This window comes from Mesoplodon mirus, assembly GCF_964341445.2.
Source record: "Mesoplodon mirus genome assembly, chromosome: 6".
Lineage (NCBI taxonomy): Eukaryota > Metazoa > Chordata > Mammalia > Artiodactyla > Ziphiidae > Mesoplodon > Mesoplodon mirus.
In genome coordinates this window covers 14,584,184-14,601,832 of record NC_138982.1, presented here as the reverse complement: position 1 = coordinate 14,601,832, position 17,649 = coordinate 14,584,184, and the positions used below count along the sequence as shown (strand labels likewise).

At 43.7% G+C, this 17,649-nt stretch overlaps 1 protein-coding gene across 3 annotated transcripts in view; it reads right to left on the bottom strand.

The window, feature by feature from the left end:
• GYG1 (glycogenin 1) overlaps positions 1 to 4,623 on the bottom strand; it is a gene marked incomplete at its 5' end in the record, with an annotated part of 40,097 nt that extends 35,474 nt beyond the window's left edge. Inside the window, 2 exons of one of the 3 annotated variants that reach the window (XM_082625953.1) lie at positions 1,829 to 1,964; positions 4,437 to 4,623. In XM_082625953.1, the coding sequence (XP_082482079.1) occupies positions 1,829 to 1,964; positions 4,437 to 4,623 (323 nt within the window). Of the gene's footprint in view, positions 1 to 1,828; positions 1,965 to 3,715; positions 4,009 to 4,436 lie in introns of those variants that run through there. The other 2 variants (XM_082625955.1, XM_082625954.1) reach the window with 2 other exon arrangements.
• Between the last annotated feature and the right edge of the window lie 13,026 nt (positions 4,624 to 17,649).

The following is a 17,649-nucleotide window of genomic DNA, read 5'->3' as shown; positions in this document are numbered from 1 at the left end:
AAAAATAAAATCCAGAAAACAGCTCTCAGCATCTCTTTAGAACAAGGGACCCATTTAACAGAAGACGGTGCTCTATTTAGCTTATCAATTACGAGAGAATCTGTTACTTTGGTATATTGCAATCTCTTAAATATGTCCTAATTTACTTCAGGACAAACTGTGTTAATTTGCATGTGCAGTTAACTTCACTAAAACAATAAGGACTGCTTACTGTGAGGATGAACCTCTTGTCTTAAAACATTATCACAGAAGTTTTCTATGTTTTATTGTACCACTGAATACCAGGCAAATTGTGAAATAGCTTGTAAAAATGTGACTGATGTTTGGTAATACATCTTTTCAACAGCCTATGCCTTTAACAATAATATTTTATTGCTGACCACTGAATACTTTTACAAATGATGTGGAGTTAAGTGCATATAATATCTGCACTGAAGCCTATAACTAATAATTTTTGCCAAAGCCGTTGACAGAGAACTGCCTGAAGCTGTGTCCTAAAAGAAGTTAAATGACTCAATTATTCGGTTTCCATTTTTTAGCATCGCGTACAACCAGCATTTATTATGTGCTTTGCACTCCTGGCATGAGAGACTCACTTTAGTTTGTGAGGTACAACATTTCTCCCTGCCCCAAATTAACTAAAGATATATTTTAGAAAGCAAGCCTGAGGTGAGGTTAAGTGGGGTGTACTCAGGTAAGACACTAAACTCAGCACAAGGAAAAACACATGATAAAGACAGACCATCACTGAAAGTTTATAAAAATATCAAGCATGCACAACAAAACTGGTAATGTATTATCTGTCTCCAAAGCTGTACAAACATATGTTCTAGTTCACACAGTAAACTTGATCTCTCAAAGAAATGGGGGCACCATTTACCACAGTAAAGGGGGCTTGCTTTCTAAGACTATATCCACCTTCTTACACGATTCTCACTAAATAGACTATAGATTAGGACATACACATAAGAGACAGTTTTGGGGGGCATTTTCCTAAATTACCCTTTAGGAATAAGGTTCTTAGCGTGAAAGATATATGTACGTATGTATAATGCCTCTTTTTCAGAGGTCCTTGGCATGGGCTTACATTTTTTGAAAAAAGTCACAAAAAGAGCATTTTCAACTTCTAAAAGGGATAGGAGAATGCAAAAATAAACACAATACAGAGCTGCTAGTGTGCCCAGATATTCTTAAGTAAGTTAGTATTAGGATCAAGGAAGTTCATTCAGATACTTCAAAATTTAATTCCAACCAATTAACATGAACCAACCCAATCAAAGAACAGCTTGTGCCCCTCAGGGTGCTCTCCTAGCAGGACTCCGAATTCTGAGAGCCCTCTGGCAAATATTCTAGTCTATTAAATTGTAAATAAAGACCTTTAGCTTACTAATGTCAACTGGGGTGGAGAAAACTGCTACTTTCTTTCAAAGTCACAGGAGGTTTCCCCCGTTAGAAACAGGAACAAAGTAGTCCCTGCTGCATCTGGGGAAAGGCATGCAAGTGAAGCGTGATGACATGAAGGGAATGGCTGGACTGAGTCACTCACTCGGATTACCCCAAGAGGACTTGCCTAAGGGAGAGCCCTACTCCTGGCTGGAATCGGTAAGAGCAAGGGCCAGAACACCACCTCCCAGAGGGAGCTTGGCTGGAAGATCTCCCAAGAGCCAGGAAGAGGTTTTAGACCCAGGAATCCTTCACTCAGCAACTCTCGTCTTTCTCCACCAGCACGCAACCCCTGGAAAGGGTGTGGCCTCAACGCCCACCGATGCCAGAAACAGGGGAGAGGGATGTCCGAGCCCCACCAACAGCGGGGCAGCGAGGTCCTCACCTCATGGAGTCCGAGACCTGTGGCGTGATGAGCACGGCCAGCCTCCTGGTGGTCCTGTGCTGTTTCAGAGACGAGCCCAGGACCAGGGCTCCTTTGGCGTAGGCATCGTTTGTGGTCAGTGTCACAAAGGCCTGATCTTAATACAAGGAAAACGAACATACATTCATTACACTATCCTACCTAGGAAACACTACCCCAGGACCCTTTTCAATCAATAATTTGGCAAAATCAGCTCCTCTGAGGTCAACTTGCTGTATTAATAAAAGAGCAGCTTCTTGTGGGGGGTTAGGGTGAGAGGGAGAACCCAGTGTCCACTATAAGAATGGCTCAAGACCATTCTTTGGCAGGCAATCTTTGGCAACCTTCAAGAGGCTGACCAAGCTGTAAAAATTCAATCCAATTTAGGGTCCAGACATGCTAAATTCTCAGACTAAACAGCAGCTTAACACCCAGAGGGTGAACCTCAGGCAGTTAACAGGCCGTGAGGAAGAGATCCAGAAGTGCATTTTCTGTTTCTCCTACAAGGTACCACAGACAGTATTTTCAGCCAAGCACAAATCCAGCCAACAACCTCATCTGAGAGCATCTGAAAGCAGAGGCCATATTCTTCATTCTGGTGCTTACACGTTCCACGCCTCAGGCTTTTCCTACTGTTTCCTCAACCTGGAGCAAACACTCCATGGCTATCCAACCACCACTCAAGAGTCACTCTGAGTCTCTCTCAAACATCACCTCCCCCAAGAAGCCTTCCCTCCTTGATGCTTCTATCTAAATTGTGGCCCATCGCTGTTAAATGGATTTAGGGACCACCTCACAGGCTCCAGAAAACCTGCCTCCTTTTCCTTGGAGAAGCAAGCAGTACCCCTACCCTGTATCCTGGGGCACCTCAACAGACTCTCTCTCTCTCACACACACATTCAAAAATCAATCTCCAATAATCACTTAGTTGCCAGAACCAGGGGCAAATGCATGAATTCTCCTTCCTCCTGAACAAGCCCCACCCTCGCAAGGCCACCAGCCCGGCCTTTAGGATTTCCTCCAGCCCTTCCCCGGGATGATTCTGGAGCACACTCCCTCTCCAAGTGGATTTTAACATTAACAGGTTGGTGGGCATCCATACATACAGGACACTTAGGATCAAGCTCTGCCAGGGTTCACTTGGGGCACTGCTGCCCAAGCAGGGAGTTGAGCCATTCTGTCATGAAGTCACTCTGTTTCCGTCTTAGGGTTTCCTCCTTCTCTCTTTGCCCATTTTCCAAAGTGGAGGCTGGGGGCAGTGGACATTCCATTGAGAAGTGAGAGGAAGTTGTAGGTTGTCAAGTGGGCCAGCACACTCCCCAGGTGCAGATCTGAGGGCCATCTTCACAGGTAGTGGTGAGCTCTCCTTTAAGTTGTAGAAAGTCTGGTGTGCCCTCCCCCGGGGTCACTGGCTTCCCAGCCAGTCACGCTAGGAAAGCTCAGAACGGGGCCTCCTGTCCCTTGACATACCCATCAACTTGTTCCTTCAACCCATCATAAGATGGCAACATTTCGGTCAGCCTGTCCCAAGCACACTTAATCTGGGGCATAATGAATGATGTTTTAACACAAAAACGGTCCTGATCCCAGGGGAGCACGGAGAAAAGTTTAGTAAGTAGGGTTCAAGGCTTTCAGGAAGCTAGGATATGGATGATTTCCCAGATGAAGAGGGAAGCAGGACAAATGCTTAGGAACACAGGCTAGAACGCCAGACCTAGCAAAGGAACAGGGAACACCAAGGACAACTGGGTAGGAGGTGCAACCTTCCCAGAGACGGCCAAGCCCGGGGTTACATCTGCAACCTTTCCGCAGTTCAATGGCTGTAATAACCCCACTGTTCACCTCAACAGCACAGCAAGGACCAGTTACCTCGGGGCCTCCGGTCTTCGGGGGGCAGATTCGCCGTGCGGCCCGGACACCTTGCAACAAGTGGGCCGGCGCCCTCCCACCACGCCGGGCCCGCTCCCCGGGGGCGCTCGCCGGGCTCCGGCTTCCCGCAACCCAGCCCCAAAGGCCTAAAAATAGGCTCGGCGTAGCGGCCAGCGCCGAAGAGGGCGGCCGAGGAGCCGGGCCGGGGCCACCGGCGTCCCCGCCTCGCGGCTGCCCCTTCCAAGAGTTCCTGCCCGCGGGCGGTGGGGGGCGGCGCCTCGCGACCCCGCCGCGCTCCGGGGCTCGGAACCCGCGCCCCCGGGGAGCCGGCTCCCCACCCCCACGCAGCCGGCCGCAGCTGCTCCGCCCGCCCGCCCGCCCTTCACGGTGCGCGCAGGAGGAAGGGCAAAGGAGACGGAAGCAGGAACGGGGGCTTCGGCGGAGGGCCCAGGCGCTGCCTGGCGGAGCCCCTCGGCTGCGTCCCCGGGATCCAGACGGCCGCTCGAGACCCCGGGGCGGCGGGGCAGCGGCTGACGCAGGAAGCGACACGCCCGGCTGCGGCCAGCCTGCAACTTTGCGGCGGTCCTCGTCCTGCTGGGAGCTCCCCCGGGGCGGAGGGGCGGGCGTGGGGGGAGAAGGAAGGCGGCGGGGCTGCGAGGGGCCGCGCGGGGCGAGGAGTCAGGCGTCCCGGGGCGGCGGCGGCGGGCAGCGTGGCGCATACCTGTCATGGTGCTGCCGGGGGCGCGGGCGGCCGCCGCAGCCGCAGCCGCAGGTTGGTGGCTCGGAGAAGCCAGGCGCGGGGAGCAAGCGCGGCCGGCGAGGAGGCGCGGCGGGAGCGGAGCGTCCGTCCGGAGCGCTCTTATAGCGGCCGTCACGTGGCCGCGCACGCTCCCCGCGCCCGCCGGCATCCTCCCCGGGAGGCGGCCCCGGGACTGCGGGACCCGGGTCCTCACTCAGCCCTTGCACCCCTGGGGCTGGGCTCCGGGTTCATCTCCGCAGACCCTCTGGTCCTGCTCCTGCTCGCGCGGGGCACCTGCCTGGACCTCGGGCCTCCGTGTACCCCCGAACCGGGGGTTTGGAGGGGGACTTTGGGGCAGAGTGTGGCATCACTGGGACAAACTCCCAAAGAAGCCAAGGGTTAGGGAACCTTCCAAAACACCCCAGATCACTCTAGTTAGAATAATTCATCTGAACTGCTTGAATTAAACATAAAGTTTAATTCCACTTTCTTCACCTAGAATTCCAAATCAGCCTCTGGAAGCATTTCTTAGTGTTCTCACAACAGTTTTGTGACCTTAACCAAAAAAAAAGAATAAATCTTCAGTAGGTTAGATTCTCGAAGTCCTCTGCATCAATTAGATATTTAAGTGTTTTCATTTAATTCTCACATTAACTCAATGAAGTAGGTTCTATAATCCTCATTTTACAGATGGGGAAACTGAGGCACAGAAAAGTTAAGTTACTTGTCAATGGTCATATCATGTAAGTGGAGAAGATAGGATTTGAACCATGGCAGTTTTCTTACAGAATTTACCTTCTTCGTGCAAGGCCATGATACCTCTGGTACACTGGTGCCCTAAAAGGTTAGTAAATTATGGTAACTGTGGTTGGGTAATACAGTTGTTTAGGGTAATGTGTTTCACAAATCATGAAAAGGTGAATTTGGCATTTTTCTAGGAAGTTGAGAAATAGCTCTCTGATGTGATCACACCCTTCTCTCCCCATCTCTTCTATCCAGCCCAAACACACCAGGAAAGCAGCAGCTAGTACAATTATCTGCAAACAGGAGTTGCTCAGTAAATGCTGAATGGAAGCCAAACAGGAAGTTGACAGCATCCGTTGAAATAATGAAATAGATGCTTTAGAATAAGTGATTTATTTGTAAAGGTGGTATTGCTATTCTCAAACCGTTTATATCACTGTTTCTTCAAGTGTAAGCCTGGACCTCCTACATTAGAATCACTTGGGGTACTTGTTAAAAATGAAAATTTTTGGTCCTAAGCCCAGACCCCTGAACCAGATTCTTTTTTTGGGGGGGGGCAAGGAATAGTGACTTTATTCAGAAAGACAGTAGACCAAGTGAATCAGATTCTTAATGGTAGAACCCAAGAATCAGCATTTTAAATGTCACCCTCTGGGAGACTCTCTTGAATCCTTTCCCCCTTCCTGATTATGGCAATGGAGACCACTGATTCACTTGGGAAGACCGCCTGGTTACTTGGCATTATAAACTTCCTTTTCAGGAAGTGGAAATGTGGGGCAAAGTTGCAGTGGATGGGTTTCCACTTATTCAAGGCCTGTAGGCTTAGAAGAGTTGGAGCTCTTTAAGGACTATAAAGACTATAGTTGAATCGCACCTGTCTGGGGAGAGGGAAAACAGAGTGTTGCTTCCAGGTCTGAATTGCTTTTTCCATACTGATAAGTGGACCTGAAAGAGTGAGGTTTCCATCTGTCACCCAGGAGCCCTCCAGCCATCAGTGGCCCTTAGCTACCTGCTGCTTGAAGTCTAAGTATCCAGGCTGGCTTCTGCAGGGTGTGGTTCTAGAACCAAAAGGGCAAACCCTGGAGGAAGAGCTGGGGACAATTAGAACTGGCAAGCTTCCCTTGGGAACAAGCTCCTCTCTGCCCCACCCCACGGTGTGTTTCAGTAAAAGTGGTCACCACAGCCTCCTTTCCTGTGTTTCATGTATATTTACAGAAATGGAAAGTTTACAGCTTTTACCACATTGAGACAAACAGGGACATTTCAAGGTTGCTACAGTCTACTCTTGCATGTTGTCTTAATTGATATTACTATTGGTGACTCACTGACCCGTTTTCCTGAGGCTGTTTGCACATTGAGCTTCATAAGGTATGAGATCAAGGGCTCTCAAAATATAATGTGACCACGGATTGCCTGGGGATTTTATTAAAATGCAGATTCTGACTCAGTGGTTTGGGGTGAATCTCTCAGGTGATGCCCAGGCTGTGGACCAACTCCGAATAGCAAGGTATTCGAACATTCTGAATTATAAGGCTTTGCAGGTAGTAGATAGATACCTGCAATACCACCTCAGTACATGTTGTACTGAGACAAATGTTTGAGATTTTCATTTGTTTATTTTCTCCTGTGAAATTTAAACTTTTAGAATTTCTGATTCTTAAAAGAAAGATTTAAGTTAAAAAAGAATATCTGTACTCTACATGAGTACACAGAACTATTAGCCATTTAAATCTATGCTAAATGCATAGATTCAGCATGGTTGGTCCAAATTAATTTTTAGTTGGCTTTGGAATGCATTATGTAATATTTTGGCAGGATACTTACCTTCCTAATTATGTTTGGTTTAACATAATGCCGAGATCGGTTTGCATTCCCTCGAGCACACACACTAATTGACAGTGGGAGCAACTGACCTGGAAGTATACTCCAGAGGAGGGCAACCTGCTGCCCTAAGACACAAATGGTTCCCACAGACAGCCCATGAAATAGATATACCACATCTGGCCAGACACAGGAACTAACTAGTTAACTAACTACTTAAAAATTTGCCCTTAATTGATAACAAACAAAAAATCCATACCTGGAATTGTTGCCAGTGACCAGAACCCTGATCATTTCTAATTGGATGCTTAGTTTCAAGAAACATTATCCTTGGAGGCCCAAAGCAGCCCATTCTTTACTTGAGAGCTGGAATCCCAAACTCCACAAGTTGCAAGGGCCTGGTGACTAGTTACATTGCTTTAAAAAAAACCTTTACTGAGATATAATTCACACACCATGAAATTCAGCCGTTTAAGGTATACAATTAAATGGTTTTTAGTACATTCACAGATTTGTATTAAATATCACCACAATCTAAGTTTAGAATACTTTCATCACCCAAAAAGAAACCTATACCCACTTGCAATCACTCCTCGTTCTCTCCCTTTCCCTCAGCCCTCAGCCAACTACTAATCTTTCTGTCTCTATAGATTTGTCTATAGAGATTTGCCTATATGTGGTCTTTTTTAACTGGCTTCTTTCACTTAGAGAAATGTTTTTATGATTCTTCAATGTTGTGGCATGTATCAGTATTACATTCCTTTTCATTAAGGAATTTCATTGCCAAATAATATTTCATTATATGGATATATCACATTTTAGTTATCCATTTCATGGGTAAACATGTTGGTGAACATTTTGGTAGTTTCCACTTTTTAGCTATTATGAATAATGCTGCTATGAATATTTGTTTCCAATTTTTTGTGTGAATATATACTTTTCTTTCTCCTGGATATATAACAAGAGTAGAATTACTAGATCATATGGTAACCCTATGTTTAACATCTCAAGAACTGCCAGACTGTTTTCAAAAGTGTAGATATCATTTTGCATTCCCACTAGTTTGACGGTTCTAATTTCTTCACTTCTTAACCAATACTTGTTATCATCTTTTTTATTATGGCTATTCTAATGGGTTTGGAGTGGTATCTCACTATGGTTTTGACTTGCATCTCCTTAATGACTAGTGATGTTGAGCATTTTTCATGTGCTTATTGGCCATTTGAGTATCTTCTTTGGAGAAATGTCTATTCAAACCATCTACCCATTTTTAAACTGAGTTTATTTATTTATTTATTATGTATTTGTTTGTTTGTTTGTTTGTTTGTTTGTGGTACGTGGGCCTCTCACTGTTGTGGCCTCTCCCGTTGTGGAGCACAGGCTCCGGACGCGCAGGCTCAGCGGCCATGGCTCACGGGCCCAGCCGCTCCGTGGCATGTGGGATCTTCCCGGACCGGGGCTCGAACCCGTGTCCCATGCATCGGCAGGCGGACTCCCAACCACTGCGCCACCAGGGAAGCCTGAGTTGATTTATTTTTGAGTGGTAAGAGTTCTTTATAAACTAGGAGTTTGGGATTAACTTATACACACTACTATATATAAAACAGGTAAACAACAAGGACCTATTGTATAGTGCAGGGAAATATACTCAATATCTTATATAACGTATAGTGGAAAAGAATCTGAAAAAGAGTACATGTATATATAAAACTGAATCCCTTTGCTGTACACTGGAAACTAACACAACACTGTAAATTAACGATACTTCAATTAAAAAATCTAGAAAAAAAAAGAGTTCTTTATATATTCTGAATACATATATATCTCTTATCAGATATATATTTCATGCATATTCAGATATATCTTATATGCATATGTATATGATTTGCAAATCTATCCACCCATTCTGTGAGTTGACTTTTCTTGATAGTATATTTTGCAGCACGAAAGTTTTACATTTCTACACAATCAAATTTATTTATTTTTCTTTTTCGCTTGTGCTTTTGGTGTCATATCTAAGAAACCATTGCCTAAACCAAAATCATGAAGATTTACCCCTAAGTTTTCTTCTAAGAGTTTTATAGCTTTAGTTCTTAAATTTAGGCCTGTAATCCATTTTGAGTTAATTTTTGTGCGTGGTGTGAAGTAGAGGTCCAGCTTCTTTTATTTATTTATTTATTTTTGGCTGTGTTGGGTCTTAGTTGTGGAATGCGGGCTCTTTGTTGTGGTGCACGGGCTTCTCTCTAGTTGTTGCGCACGGGCTTCTCTTTAGCTGTGGCGCGTGGGCTCTGTAGTTGTGGCTCATAGGCTCCATAGCGCGTGGGCTCTGTAGTTGCAGTGCAGGCTTAGTTGCCCTGCGGCATGTGGGATCTTAGTTCCCTAACCAGGGATTGAACCTGCGTCCCCTGCATTGGAAGGTGGATTCTTAACCACTAGACCACCAGGGAAGTCCCCATCTTCTTTCTTTTGCATGTGAATATTGAGTTGTCCCAGCACCATTTGTGGAAAAGACTATTGTTTCCCATTTGAACTGTCTCGGCACCTTTGTTGAAAATCAGTTGACCATAAATGTGACAATTCTATTTCTGGACTCAATTCTATTACATACACATATATGTCTATCCTAACGCTAGTTCCATACTTCCTTGATTTCTGCAGCTTTGTAGTAAGTTTAGAATTGGGAAGAGTGAGTTCTCCATTTTTATTCTTTTTTCAAGATTGTTTTGGCTATTCTGGGTCCTTTGCATTTCCATATGAATTTTAGGATCAATTTATTAATTTCTACAGTAAAGGAAGCTGGAATTTTGATAAGCTTGCGTTGAATTTGTAGCTCAGTTTGGGGAGTATTGTCAACTTAACGACTTAAGCCTTCTGATCCATGAACGCGTGATGTCTTTTCACTTACTTAAATCTTTAATTTCTTTCAACAATGCTTAGTATTATATTGTCCTTTTTTTAAAATTATTTATTTTTTATTTTTATTTTTGGCTGGGTTGGGTCTTTGCTGCTGTACGGGGGCTTTCTCTGGTTGCAGAGCACAGGCTCTAGGTGCACTGGCTTCAGTAGTTGTGGCACACGGGCTCAGTAGGTGTGGCTCGCGAGCTCTAGAGTGCAGGCTCAGTAGCTCCGCGGCATGTGGGATCTTCCCGGGCCAGGGCTCGAACCCATGTCCCCTGCACTGGCAGGAGGATTCTTAACCACTGCGCCACCAGGGAAGCCCCTATATTGTCTTTTATTTTTTTTATTTTTATTTTTTTTTGCAGTACGCGGGCCTCTCACTGTTGTGGCCTCTCCCGTTGCGGAGCACAGGCTCCGGACGCACAGGCTTAGCGGCCATGGCTCACGGGCCCAGCCGCTCCACGGCATATGGGATCCTCCCAGACCGGGGCACGAACCCGTATCCCCTGCATCGGCAGGCGGACTCTCAACCACTGCGCCACCAGGGAGGCCCCCTATATTGTCTTTTAAAGCACACAACAAAACTCAAACAAGTCAGGCCCGTTAGTTGCATAAATCCCACAGGCAGGGCAGTTGATTTTCATATCTGCTAGATACTCTAAATTTATATTCTTGACTAAAATCTGATTATCACTGGACTTTATACACAGCACAGCAATGTTCTGCCCCATCACAGGACAGCCTTTACAGAACTTCACTTTGGCATTATCAGTAGAAATAGCCAACACATACCTGACACTAAGCTTCTTTTTTTTTTCTTAGTCAGCTTTTTTTTTTACTGTTTCATTTTTTATTTTTTACGTCTAATTTTTTTTGTTTAATTTTTATACAATGTTTAAAGGTTACTTTCCGTTTACAGTTGTTACAGAATATTGGCTCTATTCCCTGTGTTGTGCCATACATCTCTGAGCCCATCTTAATAGTTTGTGCCTCCCATCCCCTCCCACTACATTGTTTTAAAATGAACTAACTAGTGGGTGACAAAGCCTGTAAGTGCAAAGGGTGGCAAGAACTAAAACACGTTCTCCCCAGAGTGACACATCCCTTTCTCCTCACTACAATACCTGACATGCTTTTGGAGTTTCCAGACTTTCTACTCAAAAGGCTACCTGCTTCCTCTTGAACAGTCTTCCTGTGCTACAGCCCTGTGTAAGCTTCTTATACATATTAAATCGTTTAACCTTCCCAACAATCTAGTGAGGTAGCCTCCAATCCCCACATTAGAGGTGAGGCACAGAACTTGCCCAACATTATACAACTAGTTATTTGTAGAGCTGGGATTGGAACCAGGTGGCCTGCCTCTCCAGTCTGTATTACTCACCACCATTTGGCAATGTGTATAGGTTGCGCACTCCTCAAAAGCTTCAAAAGGATATGTGTATAGTGAAAAGTAACTCTCCCCTGCCACCTTTTCCCCCCAGTTACCATGTTCCCCTCCTAGAGTGGCATTATCTTCTTGACTTTTTCTGTGGCTTTAAGGATGGCACAGAAAACTCACTGTTGTGGCTTTTCCTATGGGCTCTTGAAGATGTTTGTTGGTGTCTCACAATTTCCTCTTTCAGAGGATCCATGGGAAAATTTTCTCGTTGGTCTTGGTATCAGAAAGAGTGTTGCACTCCTTAATACTTAGTTTTTTCTTTATCTGATAGACATTTTGAGTCATATCAATACGTTTCCCTCTTTTTTTAGGCCACTTAGAGGCCTAAAGCAAAATTTGTAACTACTTCCCATAGTTATTTGGCTCCTCACCCTGCATTTATTTGTGCTTTAACTTTTTTTCTCCATTATTACCCTGCCTGACTTGTTTATGAAGTTGCTGAGATCCTTTGGAAGTGGGGAAGGAATGTGGAATAAATTAGTAAATAATTAAATGATCAGAGATTTCTAGTGGGAATAGAGCAGGGAAGATGAAATTTCAGCTCAATCTGGGTGACTCCAGAGGTTTTTGTAGTGATTTGTCAGTAAAATGAAAATTCCATAAATTAGAGAGACAGGGTTAACTGATCCACACATGGGAATAACCTTCTGTAATTAGTTTAAAATCTTAAAAAGACAAAGTAATTGCTTGATTTTTCAGTCTTACTTTTATCATTTATTCTACCAGTAATATAATAAAGACATGATAGTGGTTAACAGGGAAGGATAAAGTTGTCCAGCTTCTCAAATATATTTCAATTTTTTTTACATTTCGAATTTCAAATTTGGAACATTTCAAATATTTTTCACCTTTCAAGTTTTAGTTACTGTACTTGTGATCTTTTAGTTGGTGGATTGTCCTGTAAATTAGCTAGTTATAAGACTGAACATTAAGAGAATCTCTTTGGCAGTTAACTTTTCTTCAAAATGCTTTATGATGGTATAATTTATATACAGTGATTTCACTTTTTAAAAGGATACAATTCAATGAGCTTTGACAAGTATATACAATCATATAACCATCACCACAATTACCTCCAAAACTTTCCTTTTGCGTCTTTGTGGTCAATTCCATCCCCTTACCCTGGCAAACGCAGCTCTGATTTCCATCCATATAGATTTGTTTTTTCTAGAGAAATGCAATCATACAGTATGTAGGCTTTTGTGTCTGGTTTCTTTTACTTAGCATAATGCTTTTGGATTTATTCATGTTGTTGAGTATTAGTGGTTCATTCCTTTCTGTTGCTGAGCGGAATTCTTCTGCATGCATATACCACTATGTATTTATCCACTCAGCAGATGGACATTGGAGTTGCTTCTACTCCGGTTTTATGAATAAAGCTAACGGGAATATTCAAGTACAAGGAGTGGGATTACTGGATTGTATAGTTTGGTATTTTAACTTTATAAAGAAACCGTTAACTTTAAAGGAATGGCAGTTAACTTTCAAAGGTCACTGCCAAATTTAGATACAATCATGAAAAATAGAAGTTACTGTTTTTATACAAGTCAGTTATGTCTTAAGATGATCTTATGTCCATTCATAGTACACTGAGAAAAAAGGGGACATAAGTCCCCATGTGTATTACTGGAGATTTAGTTTTTCTAAGCATGCCAGAGCCATCTGCTTCTACTTGTCCAGCATGCGTACATGCAGGGCCTCATCTGAGAAAGATTAGAAAAGATGACCCCAAGGTTCATTACAATCCAAAGTCTTAGTGATCTATCAACTGCGGGGGTTTTGCCTGAAGAGCAGAGAACATGGAGAGAGAGAACATTACCAAACCTCAAGGTCACAATGTACATTATAGAAAGTACTCTCCTGAGGATTGTATCATTTGATCCTCAAAACATCCCATCAGGTAATCCAGCTAGATACGTGATATTTTCACAAGCCCCCTGGGAATCTAGCAACAGTTTTCTTCTTCTTTTTTAAAAAAATTATGCTTTCGGTTTAAAAAAAATCCTAAAGGCTGTAACAAGTACCCTCACCCAACCCTGAGCTGTCTTCACATCACTAAACTACACCCCACCCCTCAGGCTCACTGCATCTCCGATTCAATCCCGGCCCTCTAAGGTGAGGGTGAGGGATGTATATTGAACACAATGCTTGAAAACAAAATGTTTTGTTTTGTTTTGTTTTTTTCTTTTCCATCAGAAAAATTACTTTCTTTAGTTCATGCAGAATTATTGTTTGTATATTACAAGTGACGTAACTGAGACATGGAGAAGTTAGCAGATTGTTCAGGGTCATTTTAGTAGAGAGGTAAGTCTGGGTCTTCTTAAGCTGTGCTGCTTCACTGAAATTTAAGTGGGAAGCAAAACATTCGTCAGAATTTAGGACCTCAGAGATATTCATTGCCAATGTAGGCAATCAGTATGTCAATAAGTTCCCACCATCTGCTGCTTCTTCTTCTTTTTTTTTTTTTTTTTTTTGCGGTACGCGGGCCTCTCCCGCTGCGGAGCACAGGCTCCGGACGCGCAGGCCCAGCAGCCATGGCTCACGGGCCCAGCCGCTTCACGGCATGTGGGATCTTCCCGGACCGGGGCATGAACCTGTGTCCCCTGCATCGGCAGGCAGACCCTCAACCACTGCGCCACCAGGGAAGCCCTGCTTCTTCTTTTGATGTAGAGGAAATGAAGGAATGAATGGGGCACTGGCTGTTTGAAGAAGATCTCTAAGACTCTCTAAGAAGAGAAAAAAAGGCAGAAGTAGAAGAAGATGGATGAATGCAAGCAGGAGTCCGAGAGAGGCTTCTATCCCGTGGGCAGGTGGAGGAGTTGGGTGAGAGTGTAAAAGAGCTAAGAAGGGGGCTTCCCTGGTGGCGCAGTGGTTGAGAATCTGCCTGCTAATGCAGGGGACACGGGTTCGAGCCCTGGTCTGGGAGGATCCCACATGCCGCAGAGCAACTAGGCCCGTGAGCCACAACTACTGAGCCTACGCGTCTGGAGCCTGTGCTCCACAACAAGAGAGGCCGCGACAGTGAGAGGCCCACGCACCGCGATGAAGAGTGGCCCCCGCTTGCCACAACTAGAGAAAGCCCTCGCACAGAAATGAAGACCCAACACAGCAAAAATTAATTAATTAATTAATAAACTCCTACCCCCAACATCTTCTTAAAAAAAAAAAAAAAAGAGCTAAGAAGGCTCCGAGGTCATGAAAAAGCTGGTGTCAAAGGACATAAGTTACTTTACTCCCTGTAATTCCCAAGCTGCTCCCAGAATAGACCCTGCCACTCACTCCTGGTTCCAGGGAGAGGTCATTTGATCAAAGGCTTAATGATTTCTTGGAATGTCCTAAAATCCTGAAATATCTCCACCTGTCTGAAATTATTTTTATGGAGGACAAATATTTTACATACAGTTAGAGAGAAAATAAATTCCAGTTGAAGGAGGAGAGACACTTATTCTGAGAGCTAATTAGTATCAGGCACAGTAAAGACTAAGTACTACATATATGATCTCATTTAATTTTTCTGACAGCCTGTGTGGGAGATGAGTAGCTCCATTCTGTACACAAAAATGATGAAACTGAGAGGTTAGGAAACTGTTTACCTTCAGTGTGTGAATATGCCTTTTATGAGCCAGTAAATAAGACGCTGTGTCCAGAGGTATTTTTGTCATATATAAGTACACTTGGTTTTGCTTGAAATGATCACTGAAGATTTTTGAAAACAAATTTCTTAGTAAAGCAACACATTTTCACAAGATGCATTGATTGAGTCATCGCTATTTTGCACATAAAGCAATTATAGTAACATCTAATTCTTGGAACCATGAATACCTAGTGCTGCTGTGGTCATTTGTAAATTGAAAAGGTGTTTATGTAGAAGTAGAAATTTCCTCAGTCCTGGTACTAAAACTTTTTAAGGAATATTTAAGTTTTTGTTCCAAATAGGTATGTTAAGCATTTTTTCCAGTAAGGTGAGAACAAGTGACTTTTTATTATTCTGCACAGATCAGTAAGGTCCTTGAGCTATAAAATACGAACTGACTTCTCTTTTGTATTACATGGCTCTTAAAGCTATGCATCTGGTTGCTTTCACTTTTGCTTCTGATGTACTTTCAAGTTCTTTATGACCAGATGAATGTTTGTTTCCCCAAACATTTCAGGTTTTGTTCTGTTGGATGACTGAGATAATTTTTGATTTGGATTTAAACAGCTTTAAAAATTTACTAAAGTACCCACCATGTTAACCTGCATTGGTAAGGGTTTAGGACTCACAGTCTCCTAACATCTATGTTCTGGAAACAGATTGTCAATCAGTAGTTTAAGGATTTGTGGGTAAACCGGCTCCATGCAGCATAAATTGACCTTGAACTGAAGATTTTTCTCTGCCAGTTTGCAACAGGAAAACACCTCCTGCAGCCCAGGATCTTCCTTGAATACTACAGACCAAAAAGATGTCACCAGAATTTGATACTACACCTCTCCATTGCCAAAAAGGATACTCTAGCCAAAACAGTTCTGTCACGGGACATCATTAGGACTCACCCGGCTTCTGTCCTGGCCAAAAGCTTAGGAGGGATGATAGTATCTAACCTCCCTAGGCCTATCAGAAAATCAGCATGTGAGCTCCTTGGCAGGTTCTGTTGGTGTCAACTGAGGGCAGCCCTTTCTGGAGGCAAGTGGGTTCTCCCAAACGGAGATGACGCTGAGCTGCCTAGCCACCCGCCCTAAAGTGATACTCCTTTATGATTCTGGTGTGTTAGCTTAGACGAATTCATCAAGAAAGTGTGTGACTACTGTATGTGAAACTCACAAGGGGATGTCTGTAAGAAAGGCACTACACACTCCAGGGACAAGCAGAAGAATAGCTTTTTATCAAAGATACTGGTTCTAGAAATTTGACCAACAGACCTCCTAGACAAATAGGTTCTGAAAGAAATAGAATTTGTCTAGAAAAGGTGTTTAGATGCTTTTTGAGGTCAGGAGAAAAATGTTTCAGAAGAACAGAGGCCCTGCAGTACCCAAGGAATATGCTCAGCTAGTAAGGACAGCTGGGTGTTTCTGACACACCGGTGACACAGCACAATATGTTCCCTGCCCACAGAATCTTCTGGATTGTAGGCTTAAAAGTTAAGGCCTTAAATGGCAGATAAATAATCAAGACGAATGACTGATGTTTAAGGTGAAGTTTGAATAAGAAAAAAATGGAAGGCAGAGGTTAAAACAGGAATCCACATTCATTTAAGATTTGATATTTCTCTTTTGGAGATTTTATAGGATTTTCTTTATATTTTTGTTGGTTTCAAGAAGATTGAAAATTGGATCCAGACTTTCAGGGTTAAAATAAATAGACCATTGTGTAATTGTCTCAGTTAAAAATATATATATATGAAAAGAGTTAAGTATTTGGAGCAGTATTTCAATACTGAAATGGATTTTTTAAAACTGACTGTAAGGGAGAGAGTAGGCTATTTATTATTACTGTAAATGTACTTTTAATTGTTTTACTTAATTTTTGAATAGGTGATTTTTTTTAATGGTTCAAAATAAGTATAAAAAGGTCTAGGGTGAAAAACTTTTTCCAAGCCCTGTCCTGCTTTCCACAGGTAACCATTTCATGTATATATGACACCCCCCATTTGTATGTAAATGGAAACATCCTATACATCTCGTTAAGTGGTACCTTGCGGGGGAGTGGCCAAGCTGGTGGAGTAAGAAGACCCTGAGCTCACTTCCTCCCGTAGGCACACCTAAATTACAACTATTTACAGAGCAACTGTTGATGAGAAAAACCTAAAGACCAGCAGAAAAGATCTTCTATAACTAAAAATATAAAGAAGGAACCACAGTGACACAGGTACGAGGAGGTGGAGACATGGTACAGCCAAGACCCATACCACTGGCTGGGAGACCCACAAAAGGGAGGATAATTAAAATTGCAGAGTTTCTCCCCAAAGAGCCAGTGGTCTGAGCCCCACATTGGGATCCCTAGCCTGGGGGCCCTGCACCAGGAAGACAAGCCCCCAGAACATTTGGCTTTGAAGGCCAGCGGGACTTATATTGAGGACAGCCAGGGCTGTGGGAAATAGACTCCACTCTTAAAGGGCGCACACAAAATCTCACACACTCAGGGACTCTGGTAAAGAAGCAGTAATTTGAAAGGAGCCAGGGTCAGATCCCCCTGGTGACACTGGAGAGCCTCCTGGAGGGGCAGAAAGCAGCTGGGGCTGGCCCTGAGGACACAGACACTAGCGGCAGCCTTTTTTGGGGAGCTCGTTATACCACGAGGACACTGGCACTTGCAAA